At 40.5% G+C, this 19,661-nt stretch overlaps 1 protein-coding gene across 1 annotated transcript in view; it reads left to right on the forward strand.

Moving 5' to 3' along the window:
- The first annotated feature begins 15,113 nt into the window (after positions 1–15,113).
- Positions 15,114–19,661, forward strand: part of DCT (dopachrome tautomerase) — a 29,481-nt gene continuing 24,933 nt past the window's right edge. The window contains exon 1 of the mRNA XM_045566729.1: positions 15,114–15,408. Within this exon, the coding sequence (XP_045422685.1) occupies positions 15,114–15,408 (295 nt within the window). The remainder of the gene's footprint in view (positions 15,409–19,661) is intronic.

Raw genomic sequence — 19,661 nt, forward strand, 5'->3', positions numbered from 1 at the left:
GATTTAAAAGAAAGTCCTCATAATTGAAATATGAAGTGATCATGTTAAACTTCTTATTACTCCAAAAAGGCTTGTACAGTTAAACTCTGCCTCCTTTTCCCTTTGAAATACTAGGCCTTCTACAATTGTGAAGTGATTAATACAGTTACAGAGAGGGTAACAATTAACATTTGAACAGAAATATTGTAATGTTAGTGTCATGACATCTTCCATAAAGGTCTCATGTTATATTCTTATTTTCTCTTTGAATATTTTCGTCTTACATTTTGACAAGTACTCTCACACCTACTGAAATTTAAACCCTGATGATATGCAGAATGGTTTTTTTTTTAAATTTTGGCTTAAAGATGAAATTATTTCTTGAGGACTCTACTTTTGGGAGTGCAAGTGGGTGCAATCTTTCTGGAGAGCAATTTGGGAACATGTAACAAAAGCACTAAAAATAAAGATGTAGTTTAACAAACAATTCTACTTCTTGGAATTTAACCTATGGAAATGATCAGAGATGAGGGCAAAGATTAATTGACAAGGATGCTTGTTCCAGAATTATTAATATAGGTGAAAAACTATAAACAGTACTACAAGCCCAAGAAAAGGGAAATCAATTATGATGATATCATAATTATTTATTACACAATAAGTTATGTAGTCCTTCAAAATCATATGAGAAAAATGTGCATAATATATTGTTAAATGGAAAAAATTGTAATACAGAATGTAAAGTGATCACAATTTTGTTTAAAATTATATACAGGCACAGAAAAAAGATTAAAAATATAAACATCAACATGTAAGCCGTGGCTAACTATAAATAAAGGAATAATGATGAATTACTTCCTTCTTTGGGCTCTTTAACATTTTAAAAACTTTCTATCATAAAATTAATCATTTCTTCATAATGGGGTAAATTTTATGTTAGTGCTAGGGGAGACCCACAGGAGACCAGATGACAAAGGGGTAAACAAAATTCTACACATTTTTTTCCTAATTTTGCCACTGTGATCATTACAGGTTTGTTGCCAGATGCAGAGACATGGAGTTGAGGTAGAGAGAGAGGTTTAATCATAGGTCCTCTGAGTGAGGAGACAAGAGGAAACCTCAAATCCATCTCCCCAGGAGTTTGGGGCTAGGGATTTTAAAGGATTTGGACAAGCAGGGGGCTGAGCTGTGGGGATCACTGATTGGTGGAAGAGCGCAGGGTGAAGTCATGGGATGGGGAGATGTAAAAACTGCATTCTTATGCTGATTAGGTTCCTCTGGGGGGGAGGTGTCTTCAAACTGGTTGGCATCAGCTGTTCTGCTGGAATTCAGGATCTGAAAAACATCTCAAGCAATTCTTAAACAAAAGATTTATGATTCTAAGGTCAGAGATCCTATCTATAGGAGAGATGGGGGTGCAAATGGTATCCAGGTTAGGAACCAGCAACAAGGGAGTGGGCCAAAGTGCAGCCAGATTCATGCTTAATTATAAGTACCTTTCTGTCCAGCAGCTGCCATGCAATTTTTGTCACCCCTGTGAGGATGGTTTCACTGCAAGAGGGAGAGTAGGTACACAGGAGGAATGAGATAAAGCTGAGAATAGAAAGGGGAGATCAGCAAATAGTATCAATCAGGCATTCTTGAGTAAGACCCTACCTGGGAAATCTCCAAAGACAGAGGGGAAAGTAGTCTCAGGGAATGAGTGAGCCTGATTGCTCCTGAAATACACTTAAAGAGCCCAAATGAAATGATTGAAGGATGGAGATCAGGGAATAAGTGACAAAGAAATCAAAGCAGACCTTTGGGAAGCTGTTTCCTGGGACCTGGCTGGGAGTCAGGATCGGGGAGGCCAACCCCAGGGGGCAGGTGTTAACAACTGTGAGACCTGCAGATCCAGGTGGATTGGGGTGTGGTGGGGGGGAGGATGGTGAGAAGCAGCAGGCGTGAGAACTTGCGGAGTCACAAGTGGGCTGAACACAGGGTTCCTAGAGCTTCTGGTCTTTCAGGATGAGCATGAGATTCAAACTTCTAGGTGGAATCTCCTAATTTTATAGCCTTGGGAATCTTTACAATTTTTTTTTTAAATTAATAGACCTTGTTTTTTAGGACAGTTTTAGGCTTACAGAAAAATTGAGCAAAAAGTAGAAAGAGTTCCCATATACCCTCTCACTCCCCCACCAATTTCCTCTGTTATTGATCCATTATTGTTAACTTAGTCCCATAGTATACATTAGGGTTCATTCTTTGTATTGTACATTCTGTGGGTTTTGACAAATGTATAATGACAAGCATTCACCATTCAGGTGTCATATAGAATCGTTTCACTGCCTTACAAATCCCCTGTGCTCCACCTGTTCATCTTTCCCTTCCTCTCCCCAAGCCCCTGGCAACCATGGATCTTTTTAGTGTCTCCATAGTTTTGCCTTTTCCAGAATATCATATAGTTGACATCACACTGTAAGTAGCCTTTTCAGCCTGGCTTCTTTCACTTAGCAATATCCATCTAGGTCCTTCCATGTAATTTTGTGCAATTTCTCCACCGCTTTGTTGAGGTGTAACTGTCATACAATAAACTGCACACATATCAAGTCTACAATTTGATGACTTTTCATGTAAATACACACCAGTGCAACCATGGCCACAATCAAGATAGTGAATGTATCTATCATATTCCTCGTACCCCTTGGTGATCCCTTCCTCACAGCCCTACCTTCCACCCTGTCCCTGGGCAAATACTCATTTGCTTTCTGTCGCTTGAGATCAGTTTGCTTTTTTTCAGAATTTTATACACATGGAATCATATTGTGTATGCTGTTTTTGTCTGGCTCCTTCCACTCAGCATACGCTTCCCCTGGGTACTTTAGGAGTCTAAACTTTGAGAAGCTGGCAAGTTTCAGGAAGCTAACTAATAATATGGAATCAGAAATTTGCCCTAATATCAAATACCCCCTCATGAAGCATATTAGTTGTGAAAATAGCCAAAAGTGTTCTTTTCTTCAGAGTCATGTTGCAAAGAGTCTCTATTCTCTTGAGTACAAACATGGAGCATTTTCACAATCTGATACAATGAACCTTCCAAGCACAATAAATCCCTTGGACACTGCCCTTCTCTATGACTGCCATGTTTTGATTCGACTGCCATGGTTGTTTTGATGGAGTGAGGGTTTCAGACTTCCTTTGTCCTGTACTTTGACAACTGCAAATGACAACTGCAAATGACAACTGCAAATTATGAAGAAAGCACTTCAGTATATAATTAAATGGACGGGGGTAGAAGTAGATTATGAAAATGTGTGTTCTATCATTCTAATTTGATTTAAAAAAACTAATGAAGGAATGAAATTATAAACATTCAAAGATTAATTAGAATGATTTCTTGATGGTGAGATTATGAGTGATTTAAATTTTCTTCTCTGTACCCCTCTGTGTTTTTCAGATTTTCTGAGATGAATGTGTCTCTTGTTATCAGAAATCATAAAAAATAATTTTATATTAAACCTAAATTTTGGGCTTTTGATTTGGAAGAAGTTATTTGGAATAAGTTCCCATTTCCAACTAATTTAGACCCTAAGATAACTGTCATCATTGCTTAATACTCATGTATTCATTCATTCATTTACATATTCCTCCAACAAACTTTCATTATTCAGTTACTGGTGCTAGGCACTGTGTTAGATGTCGGATAGAAAGATAAACAACACTGTAATCCTCTTTCCTTGGGAAGATCCTTCTATAGCTGAACAGTTATCTGGGTCAATTTATTGATTTGAAAGGGTCAGTCAGGGGGGTGCTTAAGACTTCAACTAGGAAGCAGGCCCTGAAAGAGGAGAAATTGCTCTTGGTTTTCAAAGATGAGGAACACATTCCAGTGACAAATATCGTTCTGCCTGATTCTGTCGGTGCTTCCATCGGAGAACTGCAAGAACCAGGAAGGGCTTGTAAGTGCTTCCATGCAGTGAGGACTGCAGTCATACCAATATGCTTGTTGATTCTGTTATTTGAGAGATTTTTAAAAGTTAACTTTTTACATTATGATAATCGTAGATTCACATGCACTTGTAAGAAACAAGGCAGATCCTGTGTACCCTTTACCCAATTTTGCCCAGTGGTGAGACTTCACAGATTTTAATACATAGAAAAATGAAGAAAAGAGAGCTTCTGCTCCTCCTCATCCTTCTCATGTAGCAGGTAACTTTCCCTTTTTTAGCACTTTAATAAAGACCTCCCTCTCTCATTAAGGAATATGAGACCTCTCTTATTAAGGGAGACCTCCCTCTCTTATTAAGGGAGGTCGTCTCCTCTTTCAAAGCATGTTTACTAGTTGAGGGATATGAGACCTCTCTTACCAGGGGACCTTAAAATATTTAAATGTTGCTTTAAAGGGTTATATGGCAATCACCTTAAATCTGGATCATTTTCTCAATTGTGGTAAGTATGTAAATACGAAGGAACAGTTTCTAATCAAATTATGGGAACTCTGTGAACAGAAGAACTTAACTTATGAACATTAAATATGTTTGTAGGGGTGTGAGGAAGACTGATGGAAGGAATATTCCCGAAGGAGATCATTCAGCAATGCAAGGTGTCAAAGGGCCCTTGACGGGCAGCAGGCAGTGAGTGCCGTCCCCAGGCACAGCTGGAGGACAAGGAAGTGTCCACGTCTCCTGCAAGAGGAGCTGTCACACCAGGAGACTCTAACAAGCTCAGCCCAGGGGGAAAACCTACGAGGGGGAGAGAGGGAAAGTTTTCCCGGAAAGATGCCAACCCACCTTCAACTCAGAAGGAAGCAAAGGGGCTCGCTGGACTCCTGTGTCAGGGATGAAGGGGCAAGTAATTTAAGAGAATAACTGGATATTTCAGTTGAAGAGTTTATCCTTAAAGGCACACTGCTTCCCTGGTCTCATTCCTAAGTTCTTTTAATAAATATTATGGAGCACTTTCTATCTGTCTCAACAGTTAAGTTGAGTTGGCAGAAAGATGAGTTATATGTGAATTTTAGACATGAGATGCTTGAGACGAAGATGAGAGAAAGAAAAACAAGTGTCCATATCAGGAGAGAGATATCTCCTATTTTACTCATGCCTGGTCGCCTACTGTGAGGACAGAGCACTGGGCTAGGAGTCATGAGACTGAGGCCGTGTTACTCACTAGCTCTGTGGTCTTGAGTAAGTTACTCTAGGCTCTGGGGGAGGCTTGGTTTCCTCAACTGAGAGTATTGGTCTAAATGATCTTTAACTTCTCATCCAGATGTAAAAATATTCCATTATTATCAGTTTCTTTCATAATTGAAGGTAAATTAAAACCTCTAGGAAATTATCTTGTTATTTTGTACTATTTTTCAGTTTGTTTTTCTTCTTACACAGGAACGCTTTTTAGAAATAAAAATTCATAACAGCAAAATTTACATTTAGTAGGGAGCTGTCTGCCATGATTTGTAAGAACATGTCTTTTCTGTTGCTTATAAAATCAAATGAAAATTTAGAGGGGCTTCCGGGGGGTCTTTGTGTATATTTGTGTACGTGTGTGTGTACTTGGTCCATTGAAAATAACTTAATTAGTGCAGATGAGATTAAATGAGAAGAGCCATTTTCAAAGAGAATGTCAGACAGACAACATGGGTAGATGCTTTTTGACAGCAGTTATAAAATAATGAGCTTGGTGTAAAACCATCAGATTCAAGTCAAGGATTTTTTGAAGAAGATTTTTTTTCTTATTTTTAGTGATAGAATTTATTTTTGGCAGCTCCTGAAGTTAATAAGAGAGGTCTCATATCTGGTTTGTCCACAGTTTCCGTGGCTTATTCAAGCTCTGTTCTCACATACATTTATTATAATTAATGGTGGAGATTTGTAGTTCCCAGGCTAACAGAATAGCATACCTACAAACAGCATCTCGTCATTTGATTAATTAAGCAGAATCTAAGAAAGAACGGTTAACTTCATTTCTGGACAAGTAATATTACATTATGGGCAAGAATATCCTCTATATGTTGGAGTTAGAAATACTGATTTCATTTCCAGAAGAAAAAAATACTATCAAAAATGCTTATAACTAGATTCTAGGATTAGATGTGTATATATGTATGAATATGTATGTGTGTGTGTATATATTAACTGATAATTCCTAGAATCAAGATTTTCTCATTGGGGAGGATTTCTCAGGATTCTAGTGGGATTTTCCCTACTTCCTGGTTGAAATAGAGGCCATATGGGCTATTGATTAAGAAGATAATGGTTTTCCGAACAATGACGTAATGAATCAGACCAATGGTTTGCCAATGCAGAAATTTGAAGCTGATGGTAGCTTTAATGAATTATTTTATGCAAATAATGATAATTACAGTCACTCTTTGCTGAGTACCTACTGTGTGCCAGGTTCTTCTAGGCAATTTATATATGGTGCCGTATTTAATCCTTACAATTAAACTTTATTAAGTAGACATTATTATCCTGGGTTTACAGATGAGGAAACAGGCTGAGAGAGGATAACCATCTTGTCCAAGGTCATAGAACTAGTAAGTCCTTTGCCTCTCCATATAAACTTTAGAATCCGTAAGTAACTTTCTGGGATTTTGATTGGGGTATGCTCTTTTTACTACTTCCAGGAAATTCTTCTATTTTCATAATGTCATCCCCACAAGTATATATTATTTACAATTTTTTTCAACTTGAAACTTTTTATTAATGAGTTTTTTGAATAAGTACTCTATGTGTGTGGTTCAAAATTCAACATGTACAAAAGTGTAGAATGAAAATAAGTCTCCTTTCCTCTTCTGTTCCCCAGCCCTTTAGGCCTCCTTCCAAGGAGCGGCATGCAACTAGTTTCTTATGTATATTCTGTATGTTTACACACACAGATAGGCAGATAGGCACAGATAAACAACCGACACAGACACACCCCCCACTCCCAGCCCTTCACACATAAATGTTAGCATAAACATAGTGAGTTCATAGTTATGTAATATGTTTTTCCCTTGACAATATATTTTGGCGATCTTTCTAGACTCAGAACAGTCCTTATTGCACAATTATAAACCCTGGTAGATCTGTTAGTACTAAATTTGTCTAGAAAAGTGTACATTTTCTGCCTGTACAACCTCTTACAAATGTATATATAGGTGGTATTCCCTCGTTTTGATCAGAAGTGGGCAGGATTGATTCTCTTCCTTCTGCAGATCTGTATTTTGAAGGAGGAATAGATCTATTACTTACCCAAGTCGGTCATTAAATTGTAGGGGTACACATAAAAAAATTCGAATTGAATACTCATGTACCAGGATGAAGGATATAAAACAAAATGATAAGAATTAGAGTGCACAGTGTGCATAACAAAGAACTGAGATGAATACAAAGATGAGTGATGCAAAATCTGAAATTAGAAAGTGTGTTTGATGCATAAACAGAGCCTTAAGGATAGACTATCAAAAATGCATGCCAGAGGGGAAAAAATGCACTCAATTGAAATGATGGAAACCACACAGTCCATCCCTAACCCTTAATTCCTCTGAAGAACAATTCACACCACCAAGAAAAGAAAAGCTCTTAGATGTAGTAGAAAGCAAAACCCTTATCAGGACAGATGCCCAGCATTTAGGAAACAATGTGGACACAGGAAAGAAAAATAATCTCTCTTCCCCATGATGTGGCAGCAGAGAATGGATTAAAAAAATGATCAGATGGAGCAGTCAGGCAGGTGGCTAAAAAACGGGGAGGATTTTCACATACAGAGGCATGAGAGAAAAGAGGAGGCAACTCAATGACAAGCAGAAGAAAGACACACATGTTTTCTCCGCATTAATCTTAGCCATGGCTCTAAAATATTCACCATCCTCTTCAATTGCTCCCCAGGCTTTGAGCCACTTCTTCCTCCTTTGAACATAAGGAAGGCAGACGCTACAGAACATCTCTTTTCATTCGGAGTCTTGCCTCAACTGTAAAAGGAGAGGGTGAAATGGAATTGCTCTCTAATAATCTAATCTCAGGTTATTTAGCTCTGTGATACACAGTAGCCTCTCTTTACTGGGTTTCAGGACATTCTGTGTAATAGTCCTTGATGTGATGGCTCGCATTGGTCTCAATACACCCACGAGATACCTCTTCCTGGATTCTCCCATTCAGTTTCCAACAAAGACTTTCACTTTTGTAAATAAGGCAATGGTTAATTACAGTCCTGCTTATGATCTGAGGTCTTCTTAGCTTATGCCAACTCATTGGGGAGTCTTCTTGAATTCTTCCCTAAGCCTTGTCTTGCAAACAGCTTGGCTGGGCGTTTATTACCTTTGCACATACACAGAAATATATGTGTGCTTGTGTGTGTGTGTGTGTGTGTGTGTGTGTGTGTGTGTGTGTGTGTGTATTTGCCTCATTTCTCAAAGGATTTGCGACAAGCTAGACAAATACATAAATTTGCAAAAGGATAAAATAAGAATCCCAGAACCCAGAAACATAAGGGAAGAAAAATATCAAACTAGATACTGCATGAATCGGTTGCTTGATGTGGAGCCTGCAAATTTAGCTCTAAGCTTCCTAACTGAGAGAAAGAAACGCCACCCTAAGATTCATATGGTCTCAAAGTCCAGGACAAGCTGCTTGCTGTGAGGAAACACAGCTTTCCTGGACACTGAGCCCTGAAAGAAATCTCTCCTTGGATCTTCATAAAAATCACACTGTGAGATGTATTCGATGCTATAAAAAATACCTTACAACTTTCACATGATGTTTTCTCATCATATGCCTTAATGTTGGCCGATGGCTTGACACCAAAAGGTAATTTAGTTTAATGCAGGGCTAGAAGGAGCCCAACCCTTATTCTCAACTTCAATCAGTCTCCTCTATCAGAATGAGGATTTCTTAATTCTATTCTGATCTGCTTAGGGCTTCCATGTAGGGTAGCAATATTAAAATAATTCATTTAAATTAGAAATACTGAAATTTCAAGCAGCGGTTCCTTGTAATGTACACGAGCTAACAAAAGGCAAGGGAAGCAAGCTGAGCACAGTTACCTGGCCAAGAGGAGGGCATAAAAAATGTAAGTTGCCAGCAGCACCTCAGTGGGAGGCCCTGTGGTGACTCCCCCGGAGAAGGTGGTAAGTTTGGCAACTCAGCGTAGTGAAAAGAACATGACTTTAGAGTCTGGAAAACACAGCTCTGTTGGCAGGGTTTGTTACCCGAGGTCTGGCAGCCTCTGTTTCCTCTTCTGTAAAATTGGGATAATAACTTGTGAATAAATAACTAGAAACATTACGTACCAACCCCCAACCTAGTGCCTGGAGCCCAGCAGTGATTTAACACATTAGGCTGCTTTGTTACCTTTTTTTTTTTCTTTTGTTGAGACAGAGTCTTGCTCTGTCGCCCCAGGTAGAGTGTAGTGGCACCGTTGTAGCTCACTGCGACCTCAAACTCCTGGGCTCAAGTGATCCTCCTGCCTCAGCCTCCTGAGTAAAGTAGCTGGGACTACGAGCACGTACCACAACACCAAGCTAATTTTTCTATTTTTACTAGAGACAAGGTCTTGTTCTTGCTCAGGCTGGTCTTGAACTCCTGAGCTCAAGCAATCCTCCCACCTTGGCCTCCCAGAATGCTAGGATTATAGGCGTGAGCCACCATGCCCAGCCCATATTATCCTGGATGGAGCTTGAGCCCCTCCTTCGAATTGAGGTACCACAAGAATGGAAAACAAGCATTACATGTACTCACCATCAAATTGCTACTAACTGATCAACACTAAGGTGCTCACATGGTTGTAATATTCACTGGGTGCCGGTCAGGTGTGGGGGGGGTGGGGGTGGGTAAACTCACAACTAATGGAGATGGAGCGCACTGTATGGGGGCAGGGCATGCTTGTGGCCCTGGCCTGGGCGAGGCAAAGGCATTGTATGTAACCAAAATGTTTGTACCCCCATGATATTCTGAAATATTAATAAAAAAGAAAAACGAGGACTCAAGTAACACATAGAAACTAAAAAGGACCACAAAACCCAATGACACTGAGCAAATCACAACATATACATAACTTGCAGTTCTAGTCTTCAAAATCCAAAGTAAATTTCTTTATCTTTTCAAAAATCATTCAATCACTTCTTAGCAATTCTGGTCTTGGTCAAATCATCAATAGTCTTTGCCCTTTCTCACCTATCAATGATTAGTATTATTATTCTCCGGCTCATTTTGTTTTCTCTGCTCACTTTCAAGGTGTGGGACCTCAAACTAGGTGTTTCTGTGAGAAAAAGAGTGACTTGCTTTTATCAGGAATGACTTTGAATTTGGGGAGGACACTACAGATGAAGGTTCGTTTATTCAACAAATGTTTTTAAATTGCTTACTATGTGCCAGATGCTATATTTGTGCCTATAGGGTTGCAGCCTCATTTAAGCCTTTTCCATTAAATATTTAAGCCTTTTCTTCTAAGCCCAGGTAAGTACAGGAGAGCTCTGGAGCTCTGCCATTCCAGGAGAAAGGCAGTAAACTGCGTAAGTTCCTCTCCTGTGGACAAGCAGACTGGTGCTAATGGCCATGACACCCTTTGGAAGCACCAATGGTGCCCAGCGTATCTAAGATCTCTCCTAGATTGTACCTGTGCTGAAGTTTCAAGGGCAAGATCACAGATGCATTTGAGAAGCTAACAAAAGCTATGAATCTTCGTCATAGAGAAAGACCCATACTAAATTTCCCATACAATTTCAGGATGTTCAGTGACCCCCCTGAAGTCCATCCTGTGCCTCCATCCCTCAGAGTGAGAGACCTTTGTTTGAGTGGTGTGCCCCAGGGTCCTCCCATGGGCTTTGACTCCATCATTTTCATCAATTACTAGGGTTATGAAGACAGTAAAGGCAGGCCAACCAAATGTGTGGTTAAGACAAAGGCAGGAACGAGAAATCACACTGTTTGGCACATCAATTTAATATGACAACATTTAATAGAGGCAAAAGTAAACTCCTGCATTTATGCCCTGTTATGAGCTGAACTATGCCCCCCAAATTCAAATGTGGAAGTCCTAACCCCCAGCATCCCAGAATGTGACTGTATTTGGAGATAGGGCCTTTAAAGAGGTGATTAAGCCAAAATGAGGCTGTTAGGGTAGGCCCTAACCCTACCTGACTGTTGTCCTTGTAGGAAGAGGAAATTTGGACACACAAGAAGACATCAGGTGCACAGGTGCACGGAGAACAGACCCTGTGAGGAGGCAGTGAGAGGCTGGCCCCCCTGCAAGCCAGGGAGGGTGACCTCAGAAGAATCCAACCCCGCCCACACCTGGACCTTGGACTTTCAGCCTCCAGAACTGTGAGAAAGTAAATTTCTGTTGTTTAAGTCATCCAGTCTACAGTATTTTGTTATGGCAGCCCTAGCAAACTAATACAGAGCCCCAAAAGCGATTCCTTAAGAACAGAAGAGGGGATGGGGGCAGAAGTGGCATCTGACTTTAGAGCAGCCATGGGAAAGCCATATGGAAATGACATAAACACTTAAGCTGGACGCTTTTTTTCCCTCCATCCTTCCATCCTCTCCTCCTCCCTTCCCTTACCCTCTCCTCCCCTCTCTCCTCCTTACCCCTCAAAAAAAAAAAAAAAAAAAAAAGGCTTAAGTTGATTTTAAATGCAGCAGAATTGAAATATTTCCTGACTCTCCCTAAAGAGGCCCTCCTTACAGAGCCCCTGTCTTTGAGAGCAGCTGTCTGGGAGGCCGTGGACTTGCTTTTGCCCACGGACTGTGAGCAGAGGGAGTGAGGTGAACCACTTCCAAGCAGTGGCCCATCTGTCCTCTTCCTGCTACAAAACAAAGATGCCCCTTCACCCTGACTCCTGTCGTGAGCACAGTGGTGTAGATACGTGTGGTGGACACAGAGCGTGTGCAAGCAATAAACATTTCTTTCATAAGCCAGTGAGATTTTGAGCTCTTAACTGCAGCGTGACTTAGACAGCCGATGGATACAAAATTGATGGAGTATTGTAACTGTCAAGCACAGCTCACAAGGCAAGTTTTTCCCCAGTCATCTTTGCTTAGATCATACCAGGAATAATGAATGAAGCTATGGGAAGCATGCATTAAAAGGTCAGATAGAAAACTGGGTTGTGCAGAAAAAGAGAGACCAGGCTGATGGGGGTATTTAAAACTAAGTCCTACGGAGGAAAATTAGAAGGAACTGAAGATATTTAGACTGAAAAAAAAAAAGAGAGAGAAGAAAGGGAGAAATGTCCACAGAAAATGGACTGTACCTATTCTAGGGGGGCCTGAAGGGATTATGAAGGGGTTTTGATGGAAGTATTGGTGGATGAAATTTTTATTAAAAAGCATATGTATTTAAATTTACATTTAAATTATACTTAATATTAAATACTTGTTAAAAAGGAAGAATTTTCCCTCTAGTGAGAACCTCCTCACTAGAGAGGTTTAAGCAGACACTGGTGATATCTTGTCAGAAATATTGGGGAAGGAGTTTGTGGGTGCTGGTGACGTGGGGTCAGGGGTGCAGTGTGGGCTGGGGCCGGTGTCTTCCAAACATTTCTAGCAGTTTAACTAAATCCTACATGGAACTCCCAGTGTAACAGTGATATTTCTTAGTCTAAATTTATTTTACATATTTAAATTCATAGCATTAAATTTGCATAAAGCCAATCACTATAATAATGATGCTCTTCCGATGAACACAAAAATTAGAATTAAGGATATTTATTCCTCAACTATTGCCAAGTAACCTCTACTTGCCAAGCCTTGTTCCAAGCGCCGGGAAAACACAGCGCTGTTAAGCTTGTTGCTCTCCTGGAACTTATGCTCAAGTTGAGACAGACTTTCAGTAAGTAAACCAGTAAGTAGGATGATTTTAAAAAGTGGTAAGTGCTATGAAGAAAATAAAATAATGCGGTGTGGTAGAGAGCAGGTGGCCAGGTGTAGACATGTTACAATGTCAGGGAAGTCCTCTCTCAGGAGGGGAAGATTCTGAGCAAGAACATTCCAGGCAGAGGGAACAGCAGGACAAAGGCCAAGGTGGAAATGAAGGGGGAACATTTGAGAAACAGAGGATTGTTGTGTTCTGTCACTGCTGAACAAAAGAAAGGGAGGGGGGCTAGGGACAGACCATGGAGGATCTTATGATATCTATGGTAAAAGATTTTTATAAAAATTTTCAGCCCCAGACCAACATGCGATCCATGTGCACATGACTAGTTTTTAGTCTGTGCCACATGGTCATCGCCATGCAAGTTTGGCACCTCCTCAACTGGCCTCTACCCTCTTGAATGAGAAGAAGGATCATGTGCTTGAATGTTGTGCCAATGTCAAACTGCTATGAGAGTTTCCCAGTGCTGACCCTTAATTTCTGATCTTACTGTTCTTTATTTTTGAGCCAGAGTCTTGCTCTGTTCCGCAGGTTAGAGTGCCATGGTGTCAGTCTAGCTCACAGCAATCTCACCTCAAACTCCTGGGCTCAAGCAATCCTCCTGCCTCAGCCTCCTGAGTAGCTGGGACAACAGCTGCACACCACCATGCCTGGATAATTTTTTCTATTTTTGGGAGAGATGAGGTCTTGCTGTTATTCAGGCTGGTCTCCATCTCCTGACCTCAAGCAATCCTCCTGCCTCGGCCTCCCAGAGTGCTAGGATTACAGGTGAGAGCCACCTCACCTAGCCTGTCTAGAGATTTTATAACAAATGCTGATGTCTGGAGCACTCTCTGTGATTCTGATTAAATGGAGCTGGGGTACAGGCCGGTATTGGTGTGGAGTTAGACATAAGAACTGCTGTTTGATTAGTCACAACAACTTACTATCATGGGGATAGCACAGAAGTAATGGGGTGGGAATACATATATGATTTTTTTTACCTTAGGAATTTTCTTTGAAACATAAAAATATGTGTGTGTCTTTATGTCCAGGTATATTCTTGGAAACTGGCTGAAGCAGTTTCACATGCTTATGGCACTAAGTTCTGTTTCCGCCATGAAACAGGCACTAAGACAGTCCTGTTTCCACTGTGAAAGAATAAATGGATACTCTGACAGGTGGCACTTCCCTTGCTGCCCCCAGAAGCACTGGGGAAGCATTACTCTCTAGACTGAAGCTTGATAATGCTGAACTTTAATATAAATCAAAATGTTTGCATGCAAATTGTCCCTCTGCCTCCCATTCAATCAGATAATGACAATTGTGAATTTCTGGTGGCATGCTACTTTGTGTAATTATTAAGAAAAGAATCTACTGCATCAATGTGTTGAATAGGAGAAGAGTAAGTTATTATTTGGAGGAAAGAGGATCCCTAATCGTGGAACAAAGCAATTCCTTGTACACCAGTCCTAAATAAATGTTTCTTTATTTTTGAAGCAGTATGACCTCATGTGGTTGTCTTCCTCGCACACACGTCAGTGAACAGTCATGAGTGCATTGTCGTTAGCAACGTGAGCTTGTCTGTAAAGGGCCTTTGACTAAGAGCTCACTGCATCTATTGACTCTGCGGGATGTCTGAGGTCACAAGTTTGGCTGGAGCACATGAGCCCAAATGAAGATGTTTTTGCCCTCCTGAAACAAAGCCAGAAACTTTATCTCCTTCATTGTGCACTTTGGGTCATGTGCTAACGATGAGGATTTCTCTAATACTAATCCCCCTAATGAAGGCTTCTCCCAGCCCTTACACAAACCCCACAGGGCCCCGTGGCTTGGCAAGCCAGGCAGAATAAAGGCAGCACGGCGTTTGGCTTTTGAACTGAGTTCAAGGCAATTAAAGTCAAGAGCTGGGGAGGAAAGGAGGAGGTTTAGAAATACCAGCCTAAGTAGTGTGACTGGGTGCTCTGTAAATTAACTCAATTAGACAAAGCCTGATTTAACGGGGGAAGATGCTGAGAAGTGCTACCCTCATTAAATTTGGTTGTTAGAGGCGCTTCTAATGAAATTAACTTTGTGTTAGTTGTTTGAATCCCATAAAAGAGTGTGTGCATGTGCATGCACATACGTGCACACGTGTAGGTTCTGTGATTTTTGTTGGTAATTTTTTAAGAGGAGAGGGACAGAATGCAAAAAAATATATAGTTGGAAAGAAAGAACTGAGGGAATATTCAAGAGCTCAAGAGTGGAAGACAAGGAGAAAGGCAGGAGAGAGACAAGGGGTGGAAAGAGAGAGAGAGAGAGAGAGATCTCCCAATAACAAAGCCATGAGCCCCCTTTGCTGGGGGGTTCTGTTCAGCTGCCTGGGCTGCGGGATCCTGCCTGGAGCCTGGGCTCAGTTCCCTCGCGTCTGCATGACGGTGGACAGCCTGCTGAACAAGGAGTGCTGCCCACCGCTGGGTGTGGACCTGGCCAATGTCTGCGGCTCTCAGGAAGGCCGGGGTCAGTGCACAGAGGTGCAAGCCGACACCAGGCCCTGGAGTGGTCCTTACATCCTGCGAAACCAGGATGACCGTGAGCAGTGGCCAAGAAAATTCTTCAACCGGACCTGCAAGTGCACAGGTGAGGCCCCGTGGGCAGACCCAGCCCACACTGCATGCTAGATGGGGAGGGCCCTGTGGGAAAGGAGCCCCTTCTGAGGAGGAGATGAGACTACTGGGTGTTGGTAAGAAGCATAGTCAGGGAGGCTGCTCTTGGGTACATTCCTCGCATCCTGTAGTGCATCTAGTTACGAAAACTAAATAAATATTACATGGGCCAAGCCTGGTTATATGAATGCATGCCAACGTACATAGGCTTGTTTGTTGGAAGGGGAAGTTAAAGAGCTTGAGAGGCAGCTTTGAAATCCAGAGCAAGTCCTTTCAAGATGGATTTGGTGCCCCCCCTGAAATGGGTTTGCACTTGTTGAAGAGAGGGCGGGTGAGGCTAGGCATTTGGAAGGCAGGACTTGAAGGCAGGTGTTCTGCAGTCCTGGTCTCAGCATTTCTAATGGTTTGAACAGATCTCAAGCAGGATGCACCTTTCTCGTTAAAGCTATGACTGGGCTGTAACTTTGCCAAAGTTGGAGAGATGCGGCAAGACAGAACTTTCTCAAGGAGCTGGGAAATGGGGGGTTGTTCTTAGATAACAATGGCTTTCTTTCACTCTTATCTGAATTTGAACCGGGCTTTACAAAATGTCCCTCCTGTAGACCCGGGTCTCTCTTATTCCCTGTTTCTTTGAAATCTCTGTGCATTTCATGTTCCTCCGGCTCTTCTGGGCCTGCTCAAATCCTCTTCAGTCACATTTCACTTTGGCTTTCAGCAGCCATGCACAGCAGGGCTGAACTCTCAAAGGCTGTCCAGGCATTTGAAACACAAAAAATATAAGCGGCAACTTTAGCAGAGCCCTTGGACGCTGTTCAGTGGTGGCCGACTGCATGAGACTTTGTCCTTTTGAAAATCTTTTTTACTTCTGTTCTCATATGATGCTGGAACATAGGAGAATACATATTGAGCTACGCAAGGCCATGAAGAGGTCTTACTAAGGGAATATACAAAGCCCTGTGATGTTGATGAAGGAATGACATTAGACTTATTTCTTTAAATATTCTGGCTAAATAATCATTTTGTAGTCATATTTTTAATTCTGTGATGCAAAGGAAATCTTACATCCTAGTTTTGCCCTGGGTATTAATGATGACAGTTTTTAATAGCATATGGAAAATTTGATTCTGTTGACATTGTCTCTTTAATAAATTCTCATAGTTCTTCAGTTTAATGTGGAACAGGTGGTTTCACATTACCTGTGTACCTGTGGGGTTGGAAACCACAATAACACAGCAACTTCTTTGTCCAAAACCGAAAAGTACTTCTAGAACAATTGTTTCTATGTCAATCATTGATAAATTGCCACTACTTTCAAAAGAAGGAAATCTCCATTTTATAGAATCCTGGGGCAGAAGATTTTGGGAAATCAGATTAATTGTTGATTCTTCTTATCACCATCTTCTTTATATTTTTGACCTGGGTAGCAAGTTTTTTTTTTTTTTAAAGGCGGGGATAGAAAGAATAGAGAACACTAGGGTAGAAGAAACCATTGCTATTTCACTTTGCTGAAGAAATATTTATAAATATTGCTCCAGAAGTGATAGGAACTTAGGATCACAGACATCTACTTTCAAAACATGAAAAGAGATCCCCTGCTCTAAGAATGCATTGGGCCAGAAATACGGTATGTCCTGTAAGTCCAGGCTGTAAGGAAATCACACATCCAAAGACCAGTCCAAGGAAGCAGGGCTTCCTCAAGTCATATGGTCTTCGTCTGCAGCCATTGTCAAGGCTGTGACTGCCCCTGTACCCCAATCCCAGGCTGTGGCTCACTTTCTTTCCATGATTTTCTGATCTTTAATCTCCCAAAGACCCTCCTGTCTGGTAGCCTCATGATTCCTTTGCAAATGGAGTCCCCAGGACACTCTTGGGTCATCCAAAATGTCTTAAGGAAGAGATGTAGATTAGCTTCTGGCAACCAGACTATTGATGACCCTGAATTTTGTTAATTCATTGGAAAATAAACACTCCATGGTTTCCACAATCATGAAGCTGGTGAAAGGATTTTAGCGTAATAAATAGAAACAAACAAAAACTCTGAGATTTTAAAAAAGAAGAAAAAGCCCTAAATTCTCAAATTCGCTACAGACAGTTTCTCTAGTCTCTGTAGGGATACACTGAAACAAAAGTTACGAACTTAGTTGTCAGGAAGAGTTGAATTTTAAGAGACTTTGACGTTAGCCATTCACCTTGTAAATCTTACCTGCCAGTTGGCATTTATGAGAATACACAATTGGCAGCTGTGTCTTTGGGCTTTTGAAAAACTTGTGCACCAAATAGTTTTTGAACAGTTGGCTGAGAACTTCTTGTTTGTACAAGTGACTAAGTACCTCCATTTTCCAATCTCTGAAATGGGGATAATGATGAAACCACACTTGTAAAGTCCTTTTGAGCTCTGTAGATGAAAGGACCTATGCAAGTATAAAGTATTGTTATTAAAATAATAGAATCCCTAATTAAAAGGAATAGGCTATTTAGACTTCCTTGTAAATTCACTAATCGGTGGTCTTTAAGATTATTTAGTCTAATGGCTCTCTGAGATTTAGCTGATGCAGTTCATGTAGGAACGTGTGGTATTTAGACGTTCTCACTCTCTTTCCAGTCCTAAGTAGGTATAGGACTTTGACTCTTCAAATTTAATTTTTGCTCAAGGACACATTCAATGGCAGATGGATTGATACCATCTAGGGAGCCTTTTTCCTCTCTCTCCATTTCTGAATAAGATAACACAATTCTTTCTAAACTGTTCTCTTCTTATATATCTTTTTACTATTGGTTGATTCAGGGAAAAAATTAGCTGATATTAAATTAATGTTAAGATGCCATTCAGAAATCTAAATTAGAAATAAATATTTTGTGCAATAGGCTTTCATGTTGTTACACTTTTCAGTTGTCTTTGGCATTTTAACAGATTCTTTAGGTTGGGTTTGAAAGCTCAGAAATGAAAGGGACCTGACTGCAGAGCTTTGGCATATTTTCTCTAAGACATGGTGGAAAAGGAATTTTTTAATTGAATACATTTCTGGGTCATAGGTGAGCTCATATTCAGACACATGCTTTCTTATTAGTACTTGTACATTGCTTTTTGGGGGCAACTCTGGTTATATGAAAGTTCCTTGTTCACCATAGTTGTGAAGCATCTCTGATCTTCTGAGTCAGGATTAATCATTTTGTCATTTTTTGTCCCACAGAGCTTGGTTTATTCCTGTTTTCACTTCTCCCACTTATTCAACTGTTGGACTTGTGTTGATATTTCATTGTGCATGTGTCCTTCATTTACAATAGACAAAGGCATTGTGCCTTATTTATATGGATGCTTCCTGACATACGGTGGGGCTACATACTGATAAACTCACCGTAAACTGAAAATATCATAAGTCGAAAATGCATTTAAAACACCTAACCTATCAGACATCATAGCTTAGACTAGCCTACCTTAAATGCACTCAGAATATTCATATTAGCCTACAGTCAGGCAAAATAATTTCACACAAAGTCTATTGTATAATAAAGTGTTGAATATCTCATGTACTTTATTGAATACTATACTGAAAGTGAAAAATAGAATGACCATATGGGTATTTGGAGTACAGTTGCTACTGACTGCATCTCTCTTTTGTACTATTGTAAAGTTAAAAATCATAAGTTGAACCATCATGAGTTAGGGATCGTCTGTATTTGTATCTCCTGATGTTTAATGCCTTTTATTCAATTATTCATTGATTCCTTCATCACTTACCCAACCAACATATACAGAGAGGGGGAAAAAACTGACATGATTCTTCAGGTATGTAAGGTGTAGTGATAAGGAAGACAGATATGCAAACAAATAATTGCTGTACTATCTGATAAGTGGTATCTAATGATACTAGAAATAACACTTAACATAGGACTTACTATGTATCAAACACTGTTGTTCTAAGTGCTCCATATTAACGTGCTTGTGTTTCATGAGAACTCTATGAAATGGAACTCTTATCCCAGCATGACAGGCTCTGAGAGGTTAAATCCAAAGTTACCAGGTATGGCAACCTGTCTGAATATATAATACAAAAAGTTATGGAAGCTTAAAGGAAGGCATATTGTTTTTTTTAAAATAGGCTTTAATTTTTAGAGCAGTTTTAGGTTGATGGCAAAGTTGACTCAAAAGTACAGAGATTCCCTGTATACCCCTGCCTTCACCCACTCCTAGCCTCCCCCACAATCAAGAGTTGTAGTTTTGGCTGC

This window comes from Lemur catta, chromosome 13, assembly GCF_020740605.2.
Source record: "Lemur catta isolate mLemCat1 chromosome 13, mLemCat1.pri, whole genome shotgun sequence".
Lineage (NCBI taxonomy): Eukaryota > Metazoa > Chordata > Mammalia > Primates > Lemuridae > Lemur > Lemur catta.